The sequence below is a fragment of the Megascapheus bottae genome, chromosome 8, assembly GCF_031878675.1.
Source record: "Megascapheus bottae isolate mThoBot1 chromosome 8, mThoBot2.hap1, whole genome shotgun sequence".
Classification (NCBI taxonomy): domain Eukaryota; kingdom Metazoa; phylum Chordata; class Mammalia; order Rodentia; family Geomyidae; genus Megascapheus; species Megascapheus bottae.
The window spans coordinates 38,542,743-38,562,318 of NC_143516.1; the positions used below are offsets into that span (position 1 = coordinate 38,542,743).

Here is a 19,576-nt window from a genome sequence, read left to right on the forward strand (position 1 = left end):
AAATACAAGTTGATGTGACTGATAATGTGTTGCTTTGTCTTCTACTACTATTTTCATCATCTGCAGTATGTCAAGTGAATTATAAACACAACAATGTGCTTCCCATTTGGCCAATGCATTCCAGCATGTCCCTGTGGTTTTAAAATATTTCTAGTGTCCCCTTCCCTCTCAAAGTCTTCCAGTTTGGATAATAAAGTATATGGTCACAAAAACAACAGACATACATACTCTGTATTCTCTAAGAGGGATGCACAGAGGAATCGGGTGGGCAGCACGTCTCCAGTAGCTGGACTTACCATGGTGACACATGGCTGTTGGAATTCTTCCATTAGAAGGATCTTATACAGTTGAGAAAACAGCTAGATTCATGCTATACACAATTGTCTTTACATTTAAACTTCTGTCTTTGTTACTGGAGCACTTCCTTTTTTTTTTTTTTTTTTTTTGCCAGTTCGGGGGCTTGAACTCAGAGCCTGGGTTCTGTCTCTAATCCTCTCGATGCTCAAGGCTAGCACTCTACCATTTGAGCCACAGCACCACTTCTGGCTTCTTCAGTGTATGTGGTACTGAGGAATCAAACCCAGGGTTTCATGCATGCTAGGCGAGCATACTACCACTAGGCCACACTCCTGGCCCAGAACTTCCTTCTGAGGTGCAAGCTCTTGTTCATGTTTGTAATTCCAGCTACTCAAGAGGTTGACACACCTGAGGAGAGTAATTCAAAGCCAGCCCAAGCAGAAAAGTCTGTGAAACTCTTAACCAGTTAAAACTTTAACCAGTTAAAAAAAAAAAAAAAAGCCAGAAATGGAGATTTGGCTCAAGTGGTAGAGAGCAAGCCTTGAGTGAAAACAAGCTAAGAGACAGCACTGAATTCAGGCCCCAGTGCCAGCATAAAGAATAAAATAATTTTTAAAAATTGGAGCCCTTAGGTTCTTTTGTGCCTGGCTGGCTTTGAACCTTGATCCTCAGATCTCAGCCTCCTGAGTAGCTAGTACACCTGTATGTACCCTCTTGTTGACTGTTCACTTGTACCCATCCTGCATGGACCTTGCGTACGGGTTGTTGTACTTGCTGTGTCATGGGTATTATATTCCTATTGCCCACATGTTTTCTATTATGCTTATCTCTGGTACTGTCGCATCCACTTGGCATTATTCCATTCGCCTAACCACATGGCTTGCTGCTTGCATATTACACTTGTTGCATGTGCACTCTATGGTGTGGGTAAAATGTAAAAAAAAAAATTGGAGCCCTTGAGCTTGGATCCATTAATATTCAGGGGTTTGTGAGCTTCACTGGAAAAATAATTCTCACAATACTTTCACTAACCTTTTACTGCAATTTAGTATTTTATTCAACTACTAATGCATGCAATAAACCAAAACAATATTAGCAGTACCTTAATTTTTCATTAATAAAACTTTTCATATCACATTATAGTTTTATACCTTATTTATGCTAATTGTTCTAAAATTATAATACTTAAACTAGCAGCTAGTTCGTCTTTAATACATTAATAAAGATGTACGGACTTCCTGTGACACAAAAAAATTTTGTATTTTTCATGGGACAATGGCTTAAACTTAGGACCTCAAGCTTGCTTACCTTATTTGCTCAACTGATGCTCTACCACTTAAACAATACCTCCAGCCCTGGTTTTTCTGGTTATTTTGGACTGGAGTCTTGAGAAGTTTTCTGCATAGACTCACTTCTAACCACTATCCTCCTGATCTCTGCCTCCTAAATAACTAGATTTCCATTGGAGCCACCATGTCCAGCTTGTTTTCCATTTTCATAAGCATATTTTTGTGAATTTCATAAATACATGACTGACACTTGGGGAAATGAGTTTCTTTTATGTCACTGCCATCTTTCTTCTAGGTAGATTTCTATGTGGATAATGGTAATCAACAACTACAGAAAATTTTGAATTGTGAACTGGGAGCATGCCTAGTGGTAGAGTGCTTGCCTAGCATTCATGAAGCCCTGGCTTTGATTCCCCAGTACCACATACACACAAAAAGCTGGAAGTGCTGCTATGGGTCAAGTGGTAGAGAGCTAGCCTTGAGAAGCTCAGGGATAGTGTCCAGGCCCTGTGTTCAACCTCAGGACTGGCAATAAAAATTTCAAATTGTGCTTTCTAAATTTACAGTTAGTACATTGATCAGCAAAGTTAATTATTCCTAATTAACTGTAAGAACTATGTACAGTCCTGTAACTATATACAATCTACCCTGGTATTGTCAAAAAAGAAACATAATGCAAGCCATATAGGTAACTTTCCATTTTCTAGTCTGGATATCTATTTGAATAGATACAGAGTTCATGAATCCAGGTGTTGGTGGGTCATGCCTGAAATCTTAGCTACCTAGGAGACTGATATAAGGGTCATGGTTTGAAGCCAACTTAGGCAGGAGTCTGTGAAACTCTTACCTCCAATTAGCCAGCAAAAAGCCAGATGTGATGCTTTGGCTTCAGTACTTATAAGCACACAACAAGTATTGATTGACTTAGACTCCATTTTGTAAAATATATTCTTGTTTCTAGATGCTGAAGAGATTGAAAATGACACTGAAGAAGAAAATGAAAGTAAGGATTATGAAGACCGTGATGACCCCGAGGCAACTGAAATATCTGAGGAGGCCAGAGGGTCACTGCTCTCAGAACAGACTGATGCTCTTGGGTCATCAGAAGTAACACATCAATCAGGTTAGAGTTTACTAAAAACCTCATCTTTCATTCTGCTTATGTCTGTTAAAGTGTGTGTGTGTGTGTGTGTGTGTGTGTGTGTGTGTGTGTGTGTATGTGTCTGTGGGTGTGGATGTGGGTGTTAATAAAAGAGAAGATGGCATGGAAGGATGGAAAATAATGGAAAAATGAGACCCTGAAGAACAGCCAGATCATATAGTATGCCCTGTAACTGATACTCAGAAGCAGTACCACTCACATAATTTGCCTCACGTATTGTCCAACAAAGCAGGAATAAGCTGCCTTTCGGAAGTTGTACAAAACTTTCCTTTTGGGCCAGGGAGATTGGCCTAGTGGTAGAGTGCTTGCCTAGCATGCACAAAGACCCGGGTTCAATTCCTTAGTACCATATACAAAGAAAAAAGCCGGAAGTAGTGCTGAGGCTCAAGTGGTAGAGCTCTGGCCTTGAGAAAGTCCAAGGACAGTGCTCAGGCCCTGAGCTCAAGCCCAGGATTTGCAAAAAAAAAAAAAAACAAAAAACAAAAACTTTCCTTTCTTCTAACTTCTCTTTCACATGTCATAATATCTTTCCTTGGTTATTTAAGGTCATTTTAAGTTAGGAAAAAATTAAAATTTAAAATTGAGTAAGTTTCACCTATTTTAAGCCATTCATCTTATCATAAATTTGTTATAATCACTACAAGAGACTAAAACTTATTAAAATCAAGTATATGGAGTTGTTCTGTGTATTTTGTTTTGCAGAATATGGCATTGCTTGGTAGAGCTACTCTCCCAGAATTTTTGCTTTAGAAAATTTTCACAGTAACTTCTATTTTTTTCCAGTCCTGGGGCTTGAACTCAGGACTTGAGCACTGTCCTCGGGCTTTCTCAAGGCTATCTCTCTAACATTTGAACTACAGCACCCATTTCCAGCTTTTTCTGTGTATGTAGTACCTAGGAATCAAACCCAGGGATTTGTGCATGCTAGGTGAGCACTAGGCCACGCTCCTATCCTAGCAACTACTATTGCTGCTGCTGCTGCTTCCTCCTCCTCCTCCTCTTCCTCCTCCTAAAGACCAATGGAATAGAACTGAGGACCCACATATTAAACCACAGACCTATGGCCACCTAATCTTTGATAAGGGAGCCAAAAAAAATAGAATGGAAGAAAGACAGCCTCTTCAACAAATGGTGCTGGCAGAACTGGTTAAGCACCTGCAGAAAACTAAATTTGGATCCTTCTTTGTCACCCTGCACTAGAATTAACTCCAAATGGACCAAAGACCTCGAGGTAAAAGCCGACACTCTGAAAACTTTACAAGAAGGAATAGGAGATACACTAGGCCTCCTTGGCACAGATCGAAACTTTCTTAATAAAGACCAAGAATCACAACAAATCAGAGAAAGCCTGGATAAGTGGGACTGCATTAAACTGCAGAGCTTTTGTATGGCAAAGGACATAGCTAGTAAATTAATTAGGAAGCCTACAGAGTGGGAGAAGATCTTCACCAACCATACAACAGACAAAGGCCTCATATCTAAAATATAGCAACAGCTCAAAAAATTGAATCACTCCCAAACTAATCTCCAAAGTAACAACCATCCCATTAAAAGATGGGCCAAAGACTTAAAGAGAGTCTTCTCTGAAGAAGAAATAAGAAGGGCCTATGAACACATGGAGAAATGCTCAACATCTCTGGCCATAAAAAAAAAAAATGCCAATCAAAACAACTGTGAGATTCCACCTCACTCCAGTTAGAATGGCCAGGATCAAGAAAACTAATAACAACAGATGCTGGAGGGGATGTGGCCAGGAGGGATCACTACTACACTGTTGGTGGGAGAGCAAACTCATTCAACCACTATGGAAAGCAGTATGGCAGTTCCTCAAAAGACTAAACATAGAGCTCCCCTATGACCCAGCAATTCCACTACTAGGCATTTACCCAACCATCTAGAAACAAAGACATAGGATACAATGATGTTCATTGCAGCACTATTTACCATAGCAAAGATATGGAACCAACCCAGATGTCCCTCAGTTGATGAGTGGATCAACAAGATGTGGTATTTGTACACAATGGAATTCTATGCGGCTGTCAGAAAGAATGACATCGCCCCATTTGTTAGGAAATGGAAAGACTTAGAAAAAATCATATTAAGTAAAGTAAGCCAGACTCAAAGGAACATAGGCTCAATGGTTTCCCTCATTTGTCATAATCAGTAGAAACCTTGGGCTCTCCTATCAGAGATTTGCAATAGAGCAAAACCTAGATAGATACATAAGGCCATATAGTATGACACTAAATGAAAGGACTTCTAGGATATAGAAACAAAAGCCATATAATGAGTGATTGTTGTCCTTAATGTTCTATGCTATCTCTCATCTCTTTTGCTGTCCCTTGGTTATTTCATATTGTTACAGTATCTCACTTTGTTATCTGATATATTGGATATATTTGTATTTGGTGATTTGAAATTGGATAGGGAAGGGGGGAAAAAAGATGAGGGGTGGGGGTGGGAGGAGGGAAATGGGGACCAAGACATGAGAAAGGGTATCAATGTATGTGAATTAATGCACCTCCTATCTGGCAAATTACAATAAAAATATTATAATAAAAATATTAATTACAATAAAAATATATGAAAAAAAGAATTATACCATTCTTTTGAACAGTAGCTAGATACATGTAGCTTTTAAATTAAGTCCTGTTATAAAATTTCTCCATGTACTAGTACTATTTGAAGTGTTTGATGCATTCATCCATTTCAAGTGGAAATTTTAATCATGGTCAAAAATTCCACACCTCAGCACTGATGTCAAGGATTCAAAATCATCATCTGAATCATAAAACATCTGTTCCATAAATAAAAGTGCCCAGAGAACATGGGATCTAGCATTCGGAGGCATGCCCTTAACTCCTTGTGTTATATCCAAAGACCTCAGCTTTTTCTGCACTTTACTTCATATATGATCAGCAGAATACGCTGAAGAAAACATCAATAGATGGAGAGTTAAAATGGGTAGAGCGATCCATGAACCCACTGGCCTTTCAGTCTAGAGTACTCATTACAGAAAGCTAGATTCAGTGCAATTTCTTTGAAAAGCAACTCTGCCGTATTAAGAACCAAAAAAATAAAAATAAAAAGGCAGGAAGAGGGGGAGAAAAAAGAAGAAATGGGACCAGGAATGTGGCCTACTAGTAAAGTGCTTACCTAGCATGCACAAAGCCCTGGGTTCAATTCCCTGGCACCACATACATAGAAAAAGCCCGAAGTGGTGCTGTGGCTCAAGTAGTAGAGCACTAGCCTTGAGAAAGCTCAGGGATGGTACTCAGGTCCTGAGTTCAAGCCTGAGGACTGGAAAAAAAAAGAAGAAATAGAAAAGATAAACAAAACTGCTTGTGACATCTCACTACCTAACAGATGCCCTGTCTCAGACCAGCAGCAGGCAATGAAATTCCTGCTTCAATGCCCATAATCTCCTCATACAAGGAGGAGGCCTCTGCTCAGCAGACTGTAGCAAGACTGACATCTGACAACTCCTTTTACCTCACTTGAATTCGTTTTCTCTTAGGAAGATAAAGGATAGCAAAGGCCTGACTTCCCTCACTCTCACATTAATTGGAGGGCCGAATGCGATAATGCACTGGGAAATTCTGTACAAAGATAAAATCCTAACAGTAGTTACAGCTTAAGATTTCTTTAGCTAATTTTAAAAGCTTTGACTTTTTACCCTTTGGTATTGTGGTTGTAGGTAAATGTAAATCATATTTTATTATTACTGAAGGGATATGGAACTTTTTTTCCTTTGATCTCCCAGGGATCTAAAATCTGCTGGGTATTGTAAGTGGTTTTCTTTTTTGTCTCTGTGTTTACCCCAAATCAAAGGGGTTTCATTAGTGCTAGCCAGTGGGGCTGTTGACCTCAGGTCATTTAGGAGGGGATGCTGTATACAGTAGGGAGAGGGTAGATGTCTGATTGCAACAAGCAAATATGCTATTCATGAGTCACATACTGGATGAAAATATGGATCCGAAATCCTACTGTAGGAGCTCTGGGCCACTCAGTTATCCATGCTCTAGGATAAGAACAAAACAATACTGAGAGGGTGGACAACTCTACTGGATGGGAAGTGTGATCTCTCCTGATCATTTTCAGAAGCCATCTTGGCAAATCACTCATGCTCCATTAAATCTCTACTTGACACAGCCCCATCCATTGGCCAGCATACATGTCAGCGAGCTCTCCTCTATTAATCAACTTCTTATTGAATCTCTACCATGTAACAACTACTGTAGAACACACTCTAGACAATCTATTTCCCTCCAGTGTTTTCAAAAATTTTTTAGATTCCAAGGAAAAACCCCATTGAACCCCATCTTTCCCAGTACTGTCAATGTTAGATGATTGCCTCTACTGCTCAGATATGGAAATAAGGATGTGCTTGTGTATGCTCAGTTTAGTTCATATGGTCAGGTAGTGCCTAAAATGTAATCTGAAGCATTATATGGCCTATTTGGAAGCTCCAACTCTTCTACTCATTGACATGATACTGCAGTCTACTTCTCTATAATTCTTCAAAATTTTGCTCTCTTGAGGTAATGAGAACTTTCAGTAGCCCCCTACCTTTATAATGACTGCTTAAGAAATATGTGTGGAGGCTTGGATTCCTGAAATAGTTAAGTGCTAAGAATTGTTCATACTTCAGAACCTTACAGGATACTCAACTTTTCCAAAAAGTCCCTGAATAAATGAATCAAGATTTTCAAAAAAAAAACAATTGCATCTCATGTTTCCTCACATCATTTTTGTGTTTAAGATATTCTTATACTTCTGCCCTCATGTTATTTTAGTCTATCCAAAGCTTCCATGTCACAGACTGTCGACCTCTTGCACTTTCTGAGTACTTCAAGCATATGCCTTGTAAATTTTTTTCTGCTTTATGTACTAAATCATTTTCACAAGAAAACTCTTCATCTGAATATTAGAATCAGTACTCTCTTTGCTTTCATCTTAATTGTTCATAAACTACCCAGCAATGGTCAGCAGGTACTATACATAAGAATTTGTAAGAATTTCCCTACCCTCTTTGTTCTCCCTGACTCGAGCCCCTACCACCGGCACATGAATTCTTCACTTAAACTTCTCTTCCTTATCTCTGGCACTTGTAGATTGAAACCTGATATGTAGGGCCAGGAGAGTAACCTAGTATGTACAAAGCCCTGGGTTTGATTCCTCAGTACTACATACCCAGAAAAAGAAGTGGCACTCTGGCTCAAGTGGCAGAGCACTAGCCTTGAGCACAAAGTATCCAAAGACAGTGCCCAGGCCTTGAGTTCAAGCCCCAGGACTAGGCAGCAAAAAAAAAAAAAAAAACCAACAACAACAAAAAACTTCAAACACAAAGAAGAAACATGTAGACTATAAGATAATATCAATTAGTACATAAACACGTTTTCATATTTCTTACAAATCTCTGATTCTTCATTTCTGCTTCCTACTTCTGCCTATGTTGCAAGGCAATTGGTATTTATTTTCTTACTCCATTTAAAATGTATATATCATCAAGAACTGATGGCTCACATCTGTAATCCTAGCTGAGATCTAGAGATAGCAGTTCAAAGCCAGCCTGAGCAGAAAAGTGGAAGTTTGGTTCAGGTAGTAGAGAAACAGCACTAGGGGAAAAAAAAAAACAAGAACTGCAGGCCTTCAGTTCAAGTTCCTCAGTTCAAGCCCCAATCCTAGCACAAAAATGAATGTATATAATAAGGAATGAATAGTATCTATCTAGTTTATAGCTTTTGAAATTCATCCAGCTTCATTGATTCATTCATTCATTCATTCATGTTACTGAAAACTGGACTCAGGACCTCATGCTTCCTAGGCAGATACTCTGCCACTGGAGCCAGGTTCTCAGCTCTTTTTTGTATTCCTTGTTTTCAGATAGAATCTCTTGCTCATTGCCTGTGGGAAACGTGGATCCTCCTGAGATTGGCCTCCTTAGTAGCTGGGATTATAAGAGTCAGCTGCCACACTTTGCTTCCTTTCTCAGTTATTTTTCAGATAAGGTCTTGCGGTTTTGCCCAGCCAGACTTGGACTGCACTTCTACTTCCACTGTCTATTCAGCTGGGCTACCATACTTTCTACATTGTATTAATAATAACTTGCAGGGTTGGAAGCATGGATCAGTTGGTAGAGCACCAATCAATGACAAAACATGTCAGATATCTAGTTTGAGTGTCAATCTAGGACCTTTAAAAAAATAAAACTAACTCATATTAACTCACAATTTAAGTTTAAGTAATAAGTAATAATAATATATCTAAAAGGAACAAAGCAATATGAAAATGTGAACCTGTAAGCATATACTGTTGCTTAAAATAACATTTGTTTCTTCCAAATGTTTTTAAAATACTATGAAGTACAAATCACTTTGGAAGTACAGCTAATGATAGGATATTCAAAAACTGTTTGTTCTTCCCTTTGTCATTTCCTCCAGAAGCTGTGCTGCCTGAATTTCCAGAAGATGCTTATCCTGATGTCCCAGAAATGGAGTCCTTTAAAGAAAACATAAATAATTACATAGCCTCCTGGAAAATATTGGAGTTAACATTAAATGAATCTGCAATTCCAATTTTAAACTTGGAGATTGTCAACAAAACACCAGAGGAGATATTTCAAAAAGTAGTTGATACCATGGAAAGTAAGGGCTTGTAGTCATAATGTTAATGATCAAGAGAAGGTGCTAGTTTTAAAACATCTTGGAACTTTAAAACCTTTTTATTTTGGTGCCAATACTAGGGCCTTCCACTCTCCTTTAGATCTCTACCACCTGAGGCACATCTTCACTTTTTTTTTTTTTTGCCAGTCCTGGGCTTGAGCTCAGGGCCTGAGCACTGTCCTTGGACTTTCTCAAGACTAGAGCCTCTACCACTTGAGCCTCAGCACCACTTCTGGCTTTTTTTCTATATGTGGTACTGAGGAATCGAACCCGGGTCTTCATGCATGCTAGGCAAGCACTTTAACCACTAGGCCAAACTCCCGGCCCCACATCTTCACTTCTTTTTGCTGGTTAGTTAGAAATAAGCCTTTCAGAGCTGGGTATGGTGGTATACACCTGTAAATCTAACTACTCAGTAGGCTGAGATCTGAGTTTGCAGTTCAAAGCCAGCCCGGGCACTAAAAGTCTGTAAGACTCTTATCTCCAATTAACCACTAGAAAACTAGAAGTAATGCTGTGGCTCAAGGGGTAGGGTGGTAGCCTTGATCTGAAGAGGTCAGGGACAACGCCCAGGCCCAGAGTTCAAGTCCCATGACCTCCTACCCTCCCCCCCCACACACAAAGTCTTTCAGATTTATCTGCCCACCGTCTTCAAAGTGTGATCCTCAGATCACAGCCTCCTGATTAACTAGCTTTATAGGTAGGCCTAATCCACTGGTGATCCACTAAAGCCTTTTTTTTTTTGTCAGCCGTGGGGCTTGAACTCTGGGCCTAGCCACAGTCCCTGAGCTCATCAGCTCAAGGCTAGTACTCTACCACTATGAGCCACAGTGCCACTTCCAGTTTTATGGTAGTTATTGGAGATAAGAGTCTCATGGACTTTCCTGCCCGGGCTGGCTTTGAACTGCCATCCTCAGATCTCAGCCTCCTAAGTAGCTAGGATTACAGGTGTGAGCCACCAGCACCCAACAAACCACTAAAGCCTTTCTTAAGGATTCATAACATAAAGTTTCAGTATATCCACAGACATTTAGTAAGATAGTTTATAACTGTCATGGTACAGGCTCTGACTGATCCATGTCATCCAGGCCATTTTGGTAGTTTTGGTGTGGTTGGCTCTGTGTGTGTGTGTGTGTGTGTGTGTGTGTGTGTGTGTGTGTGTGTGTGTGTGCACCCGTCCTGAGGCTTGAACTCAGGGCCTAGGCACTACTGTCCCTGAGCTTTGTTGCTCAAATCTTACACTCTATCACCTGAGCCACAGCTCCATTTCTGACTTTTTGGAAGTTCATTCCTGACTGGACTGACTTTGGAATGTGAGCCTCAGATCTCAACCTCGAGAGCAGCTAGGATTTTAGGCATAAGCCACCAGCACCTGGCACCTACTGGCCAAGTTGTATAGGCCTGTTTGCATATATACTAAAGCTAAGAGTTTAATAATAGGAATTAATTTTCCTAACCCATTGGTTATATGCTACAATGTTTTAATGCTTAAAATATTTTCTTCAATGACTTCATTCTCATTCACAGAACCTTACCAAAACAGTGCATGGGAGTTAACTATGGAAGATTATGATGAAGAAACAGAAGACTTTCAGGCAGAGGCAGAAGGAGATGAAGAGCTAGAAGAAGAGGAAGAGGAAGAGGAAGAGGTACGGTTGTTTAATTTCTACCCATTCTCACTTGGCAAGTCATGGAAGATTAAACATATCCATCACTTTGGAACCCAAGTTAATTAGCCATCCAACAAAAGCAATACTTTCACATCTCCTGCCCAGTTTACTCTCAAAATGCTACAGCTACTAACATGAAAATTACACATGCATGCATGAAAGGGAAACTTTTTTAAAATTTTGCCATGTATTTAGAGTGACACATACTTGTAATTGTAACCCAACTTAAACCCAAATTTATAAGTGTGTATGTACATATATGTGTGTGTGCATGTGTGTATAAAAAGCAACAAATGCTAGACAACATGATTCCGATAACAGCTTTTAGTCTATTGCTAAGGAATTAATCAAATTACTGCGGAGGCTAAATTAAATGATGTTAGTTCTGTTCTGCATATGTTCAGATTCTCTTCGTCATCCTGCCTCTGCAATGTCTGTCTGTGCTCTACTGTGGCCTGCAGTAAAATAATTCATTATATGTATTTGCAGATCATTCTCAAGCTGTCTATAATAATCAAAACATCATTTTATATATGGAGTTTCTAGTAGAAATTCCCATTGTTCACAGGACATTGGGTAGACAAGGGCATAGTTACCAGGAATGGGGAAAAATTAGGCTTAAAATAAACGCTGTTTGGTCACACCTAACATAAAAACAAAGCCAAAAACATTAAATCACTTATAGGTAACAAGAAAAAAGCTCAAGAATATGTATAGGAAAAAAGATTACAAGGCCTGCAGGAAAATATGAATAGTAATGACTCATTTTGTTAGTCAATTGAAACTAATCCATAACTAATGTGCTGTAGAAGTCATTAAATAAATTATTTTAACTGTACTCTATAAATTCAAAATGGTAAACAGAGATATTGAAGATAGAATGAACATCCAAACTTGAGCTGTTGAAAAGTTCAAAATATGGGATGAAATAGATACTGCATGAAATGATGATAATTTAGCCATTGTAGAAAATTAGTGAACTTAGGCGGGGCATGGTGGCTCACGCCGTAATCCTAGCTACTCCAGAGGCTGAGATCTGAGGATCTTGGTTCAAAGCCAGCCCAGACAATAAAGTCCATGAGACTCTTATCTCCAGTTAACTACCAGAAAACTGGAAACGATGCTGTGGCTCAAGGGGTAGGGCAGTAGCCTTGATCTAAAAAGTTCAAGGACAATGCCCAGGCCCAGAGTTCAAGTCTCACGACCAACAACAACAACAACAAAATTAGTGAACTTACAACTGGAAGTGAGGCTTACATGATACAGCACCAGCCATAAGCAAATAAAACCAAACTGGAGTCCAATGTCCTGAGTTCAAGTCCCAGTACCAGCACGGGGAGAAAAAGACAAAGGAAATTAGTGAATTTAACTAGTCAAATGAAACAAGAAGGGAGAAATCCTTTCCAGAGAAAATTTTCAGACAGCCTATTGAATTCTTAGTAATTTGTTATGCATCAATATGAGATTCTCAGATTCACATAGAAAAACAATGGGAGCTGCAACAAAAGCTACTAACAAACTTTAGCAAAATTAAGATATGCTATCAATGCTCAGAAATCCATTTTGTATCTTGAAGTAAGGAATAAACAATGAAAATGTAGTTTTTAAATGCCTTTAAAATAGGATCAAGAATATGCAATTTTAGGGATGAATTTGATAAAAGATGTCCAAATTTGATGTACCTTTTAAACATCAAAAGCACAAATACCATGTGCCTGGGTTCAAAGGCTCAATACTATGAAAATATCAATTTCCTCAGCATTATCTATAGGGTACATCCAATCAAAATGTAAAATATGAAAATTTAAAACCTGTATGCTTTTCACAAAAATTATATATGCAAGAGGAAATGTTGTAGGAATTTTCTCTACATCTTTACTTTCTGATTTTTAAAAAGAGCAAAACTGTGTTCATTTGAAAGGAATATCCACGCAAATATTTGTTATATAAGTTAGTCAGAATAATCAGTTCCATTCACCAGAATTAAGTAACAATTTTTAACGCTTCATTCTATAAACTTACTTTTCTCAGTAACTTTTCCTGAAAACCTTCTCCAAGTTTAGTTTACATTACAGTGACCAATCTCTTAAATGTACAATTCAATTGTTTTAATAAAAGTATTCTATACTCTAAATAAAAATGATTTAAAATCAATATATTCATTTATTACATGGAAATGGAAAGTATTAAAATAACAAAATCCTTTTAGGATGAATAATTAAGAGAATGTATACTTGTTATTTCAAGATTTACTAGTTATAAAGCTATAGATATCAAAACAGTATATTACTTGGTATAAAACAGACAAAATAGATGAATAGAACACAAAATTGAGTATTTTCTTAAAAGCATACATTTGTGGAGAACTGACTCTTAACCAAAGTACAGAGGCAATTCAGCAGGCAAAGAACAGAACTTTCAACAAATAACACTATAACAGTTGGGCTTCCCTAAATGAAATAGTAAAATTTGAACCAAATCCTATATAAGAGCTAAGTGAAATGGCTTGGGGTTAAAGGAAAGATTGGGAAATTTTTAGTTTGAAGCCAATTAGCTCAGGCAAAAAAGTTATCAAGACCTCATGTTGCCCAGCTTTCCAGATATGGCAATGTATACCAGCTACAGGAAGAATACAGCCCCAAGTAAAACCATGAAAAACTATCTAGAAAGTAAACTAAAGCAAAAAGGGCTAAAGGTATAGTTCAAGTGACAGAGTACCTGCCTTCAAGCACAAGGCCCCAATTCAAGCCCTAGTACTGCCACAAAAGGAAAAATGACAGGGAAAAGCTTCATAATACAATAGAAGTCAAAGTTAGAATTAGTAGATAAAAATATATAATAGCTATGTTTGAATTACTGATAAATTAACAATTTTATGTACACTCAAATATTTTGTCTGAAATTCAGTTATCATAACCAGAGCACCTTTATTTTATTTTTAGACAATCTGACAACTATGCTTTAAGTTAAAGTCTGGGAAAAATATAAATGTTCTACGCAATAACTCTAAGCAAAGCACTGCAAAATAAACAAACAAACAAAAAAAAGTAGAGCCTGGGGCAGTGACTCACGCCTGTAATCCTAGCTACTCACGAGGTTGAGATCTAAGGATCGCGGTTCACAGCCAGACTACGCACTAAAAAGTCCGTGAGACTCTTATCTCCAATTAATCACCAGAAAACCGGAAGTGGTGCTGTGGCTCAAGGGGTAGGGCTGTAGCCTTGAGCTAAAGAGCTCAAGGAGAACGCTCAGGCCCAGAGTTCAAGTCCCCCCCCTCCCCCCAAAAAAATGTAGAGAGCAGGGAGTATGGCCTGATGGTAGAGTGCTTGCCTACCATGCATAAAACCGTGGTTCCATTCAGTACCACATACACAGAAAAAGACAGAAGTGGTGCTGTGGCTCAAGTAGTAGAGTGCTAGCCCTGAGAAAGTTCAAGGACAGAACCTAAGCCCTGAGTTCAAGCCCCAGAACTGGCCAAAAAAAAAAGTAGAAGGAAGAGGCCTGGAGTGTGGCCTAATGGTAGAGTGTTTGTCTAACATGCATGAAGCCCTGGGTTTGATGGTTTGGTACCACATGCACAGAAAAAGCTGGAAGTGGTGCTGTGAGTCAAATGGTAGAGCAGCTAGCCTTGAGAAAAGCCAAGGACAGTACTCAGGCCCTGAGTTTAAGGCCCAGGACTGGCCAAAAAAAGAGTAGAAGGGAGAAGATCAAAGACAAAAACTAATAAAATAGGAACATATAATAAAAAACAACAGACCAGAAATGAAAGTTGGTTTACTGATGATCAATAAAAGAAATAAATGTGTGGTGAATTGAATTAGGTAAAATGAGAAAGCAATAAATAAAACAAAAAGGCTATCTAATCAGACATATGAAAGGATCATTTTGAATGATAGGGACTTTATACTAATACGTTTGAAAGTTCAAAAGTATAAGTTATCCTCCCAAATATCAACTACTTAAAGTTACTTAACAAGAAGAATAAATAATAATCAGAAAAAGCAAAAAAAAAGGATAAATACGATTGTTATGCCTAACTATATGTCTATTTGTCGCATATATTGGGAGCATTACTTAGAAGATAAACTATGTAAAGATATTCTGTAAATTGACTAATATTTCTAGAATGAAGAAAAAGTTAAAGAGAAGAAGAGGCACTTGGGAGATACAAAACACTTCTGTCCAGTGGCCCTCAAAGAAAACTTCATCCTACAGCCAGGTTCCACAGACGAAGCAGTCAAGTATCAGGAGAAGATCTACTACTTCTCCAGTGTGGAGGCTAAAGAGAAGTTTCTGGAGCATCCTCATGAGTATGTGGCTCATGACCAACCGTTAAAGGTAAAAACAGTATTCCTACCCCAGTGAGTGCACTCAACTTCTTTTTAAAGGGCTTATTACTACCTCTCCTCCCTCTCTTGCCCCTCCCCAAATCTCACAGAATAAGGTAGTGAGAAGACTGACATTCAAAGAATGACTTGGTGCAAGGTAACGTACAATAATCATCTGCTTAGATTTCTACAGCGATGCCTGTGTTAAACGGACACTTAACATCCATGTTTTTATCTGAAGTGAAAAGACAGCTGAATGGATTGGTTACTAGATGAACAAGCTAATCACCTTAGGAACTCAGAGATCAATGGGGTTTCAAACACTAGTGGTAGAGACTACTCTTGGCTTGTTCACATTCAGAGGCCTAGTTGTAGAATAAGCTTATTCTTGGTTCGTTGAGGCCTGTTTACAAAATAAGCCTATCTTGATTGATTGGTTTGGAGGAGTAAGGGCTGACACTGGTTGAACTGCAAAAATATTTCCTCAGGTGAGTTGTCCATGGTCAATATAACCAGTTTAAAATTGGTGGAATAGTTAGCATTACCAGGTCTACCAAATAATCTGGGTTGCTTTTTTCCTTTCATTATGAGAATGTTATTTTTAATATTACTTGAACTATCACCATTGAAACAGTTTTCTATCTACTAAAAAGCATTAAAGCCAGACACCACATGTTTATGATTCCATTTGTATGGTGCATCTGAAATAGGCACGTTCTTAGAGAAAAGGAAGAGGGAGAGAAGTAGGAGTTAGCTGTTGAAAACTTACAGGAAGACTCCCGTTTGGGGTCATGGAACATAATGGGGAAGGTACACAACACCAGGAATTTATTTAATGCTACTAAACTATATACTTTGAATGCTTTAAGTAGTACCTTTTATTTAAAATACATTTAGCCCAAAGGGGGGAAAAACCCATATGGCAAATACTTTTTTCATTTGTGAAAATGAGACACACACACACACACAGTACCAGCTTTAGATAAGAGAATCTTAATGTCTTTGTTACCTATTTTCTTCTAGAAGGATCCATAGTCTTCTTTCTATACTTACAATACATTATTATTTTTTCACTTCTATCACAGTTAATACATACATATTCCGACATGAAGCGTTTAATTACTTTGACATACCATTTTACCATGTATTTCATTGTTAGACTTTTTTTTGCCAGTACTGGCACTGGAACTCAGGGCCTGAGCACTGTCCTTGGAACTCTTTGCTCAAGGTTAGTGCTCTGCCACCTAAGCCACAGTGACACTTCTGGCTTTTTCTATGTATCCTGGTACCAAGGAATCAAATCTAGGGCTTCATATATGCTAGGTGAACACTGTAACACTAGGCTACACTCCTGGCCTTATTATGATCTTTAAGTAGTTGTACAAATGAGTCACCATACAATAAATCAGTTTATAAATACAATGCACCTTGGTCAATGCCACCCCTTCATCACTTTTCAAATAACTTGGTTGGGCTGGGAGTGTGGTCTAATAGTAGAGTGCTTGCCTAGCATGCAGGAAATCCTGTGTTTGATTCCTTGGTACCACATACCCAGAAAAAGTTGGAAGTGATGCTGCGGCTCTACTGGTAGAACACTAGCCTTGAGAAAGCTCAAGGACAGGGCCTAGGACCTGAGTTCAAGCCCCAGGACTGGAAAACAAATCAAATAACTTTGCTGTCTTTTGTGGTCTTGTTGTCTGCTTAAACTTCTATTTAAAACAAAATTCTTTCCTTTGTGATAATATGGGCCCTCCCTCTTTCTCCTCTATTTTTCTGGTCTACTTCTCCCTTCAACTCTTTCCCAAACATTTCCTTTTCTAGGACTAAAGATGATGAAGCTGTGCTCCAGCTGCTGCTGCTTGAAATCTAAATAGATCTCTTACCCGTAGGGAAAACTCAGCCTATCCTGATATCTCACTGTCTTCCCACTTCCTGTTACTGTCGTCTGCTAATGTTACGATCTCTTCCCTCACACTCACAGGAGCTTTACCTGTTGCTTCACACCTCAGGTTACCATTGTCCTTGACAACCCCAGCATACACTGGGTCCTCTGGTTTCCAGAGTCCTCATCTCCAGTGTGGAGACCACAGGACTAAAGGGCAAGGCCTCCAAAAGTTAGTAATAATGACTTTATATTTGATAGAGAAATCTCTTTTGATCACATTAAGAAAGCTGGGAGTTTGGCCTAGTCGTAGAGTGCTCGCCTAGCATGTAGGAAGACCCAGGTTCAATTCCTCCTTACCACATCCATAGAAAAAGCCAGAAGTGGTGCAATGGCTCAAGTGGTAGAGTGCTAGTCTTGAGAAAAGCCCAGGGACAGTTCAGGCCCTGAGTTCAAGCCCCAGGACTGGCAAACAAAAGCCAGTTTCATTTTACTCAGAGCTTTTCAGCCTATGATGGCAAGATAGTCTTGGGATTGTTGGTGCTCCATCAGAACCATTGCTGCTGAAATGATCCCTGGTTGCAATGAATTCTGCTATTCTAATACCCTTGACTTTATAAAGGGATCGTTCCTATTAGTCTTAGGGAAGGTAGTTAATAAGCCTTATGGTTTCTGAATTACTCAAAAGTTTTTTGCTTCCTTCTCCTTCTGCCCTGCCCACTCCTGCCCCATCCATGTCAGGCCCCACCACTAAGAATATGCCTACTGGGGCCCCGAGGCTCTGGCAAAACCGTGCATGCAAGGTATTTGGCCAAAACATTTGGCGTTTTTCATATTCAATTTGATGAATTTCTTCAAGAAAAAATGCTACTCAAAACTGAAAGGAAATTTGGACCTGAATTTGAGGATGATTCTGAGGAAGAACAAACTGCAAAACAAGAACTTGAAGAGCTCGCAGTTCAAGCCAATGTTAAACTTGAAGAAGAAACCACAAAGAAACAGGTAATCCTAAGTGAGCAGTACAAACTTACTGCTCCTATGAAATGTTGAGTTTTGTATGACTTGGATTTTAAAAAACTTTCCCTGACTAGATTATTAGATAGCATTTTTTTGAGACTATGATATGTCTGGTCAGGAAAATAAGGCTTTTCACTATTTTGTTTATGAAATATAACACTCTAGAGCAAATGAAGATGTCAAAATATCAATTTCTAGTGCTGTCTAGTAAGCCATTTTGAGGCAAATGTCGTGGCTCACACCTGTAATCCTTGCTTGGGAGGCTGAGATTGGAGGATTGTAGTTCAAAGCTATACTAGTCAAAAAAATAAAAATAAAAAAGAATGCAAGATGCCTTTCAACTAATAGCTGGATATTAGTGCCTGTCATGCTAGCTGCTTATGAGGCAGAGATTAGGAGGATAGGGGTTCCAGGCTGGCCCAGGCAAGGAAGTTTTTTAAGACCCCATTTCAATAGAAAAAAAATCATGAGTATGATTATACATGCCTGTCATCTCAGTGACAACACGAAATATAAAATAGGTAAATAACCATCCTGGCATGTGCCCACACAGAAAGCATAACCCCATCTCAAATTATCAACCGGTAACCCAGGGCTGGTGTCTCGCATCTATAAGCCCAGCTTCTTAAGAAGCTGAAAACAGGAGGACTGCAGTTTCAGGCTATACTGGGCAGAAAAGCTAGAGACCCCTTTTCAAACCATACCTGGGTCCATTGGGTCCATCTGTTATCTCAAGCTACATGGAAGGCTGAGATTGGGATCATGGTTCCAGACAAGTCCACAAGATGACATCTCCACTGAAGGAAGCTGGACACAGTGGTGCAAGTCTATGATCCTAGCAACTGTGAGAAATCCAAAGTAGGTGGATTTCATTCTCAGCACACACCTGGATAAAAAGAGAATGTATCATAGAAATAACCAGAAAAAAAGAACAGGATCAGAAGCCAGCCTAAGCAGGAAAGTCCAGAGTCTCTTATCTCCAAGTAATCACAGAAAAATCCATGAGAGCACTATGGCTCAAGTGGTAGAGCACCACCCATGAGCAAAAAGGACCTCAGGGACAGTGCTCAAACATACAACACCAGCCAAAGAGCAAAGCAGCAGGTACCAAGTTGAATCCTAGAATAAAACAAAATTAAAAAAGGGCTGGAGGTGTGTGACCCAGAGGTGAGTTCACAAGCTTAACAACATGAGGCTCTGAGTTCAATCCCTACTTCTGCCTACATAAATAAATAAGTAAATAACCAACCAGTTTAAAAAAAAAAT

The 19,576-nt window shown here is 39.0% G+C and overlaps 1 protein-coding gene across 6 annotated transcripts in view; it reads left to right on the forward strand.

Moving 5' to 3' along the window:
- The window catches only part of Ak9 (adenylate kinase 9), a 93,922-nt gene that overhangs the window by 49,872 nt on the left and 24,474 nt on the right, over positions 1 to 19,576 (forward strand). For 5 of the 6 annotated variants that reach the window (XM_090338298.1, XM_090338299.1, XM_090338304.1 and 2 more), the window contains 5 exons: positions 2,548 to 2,709; positions 9,192 to 9,395; positions 10,941 to 11,062; positions 15,209 to 15,421; positions 18,035 to 18,295. In XM_090338298.1, coding sequence (XP_090194424.1) covers positions 2,548 to 2,709; positions 9,192 to 9,395; positions 10,941 to 11,062; positions 15,209 to 15,421; positions 18,035 to 18,295 — 962 coding nt within the window. The remainder of the gene's footprint in view (positions 1 to 2,547; positions 2,710 to 9,191; positions 9,396 to 10,940; positions 11,063 to 15,208; positions 15,422 to 18,034; positions 18,296 to 19,576) is intronic. The other variant, XM_090338300.1, reaches the window with a different exon arrangement.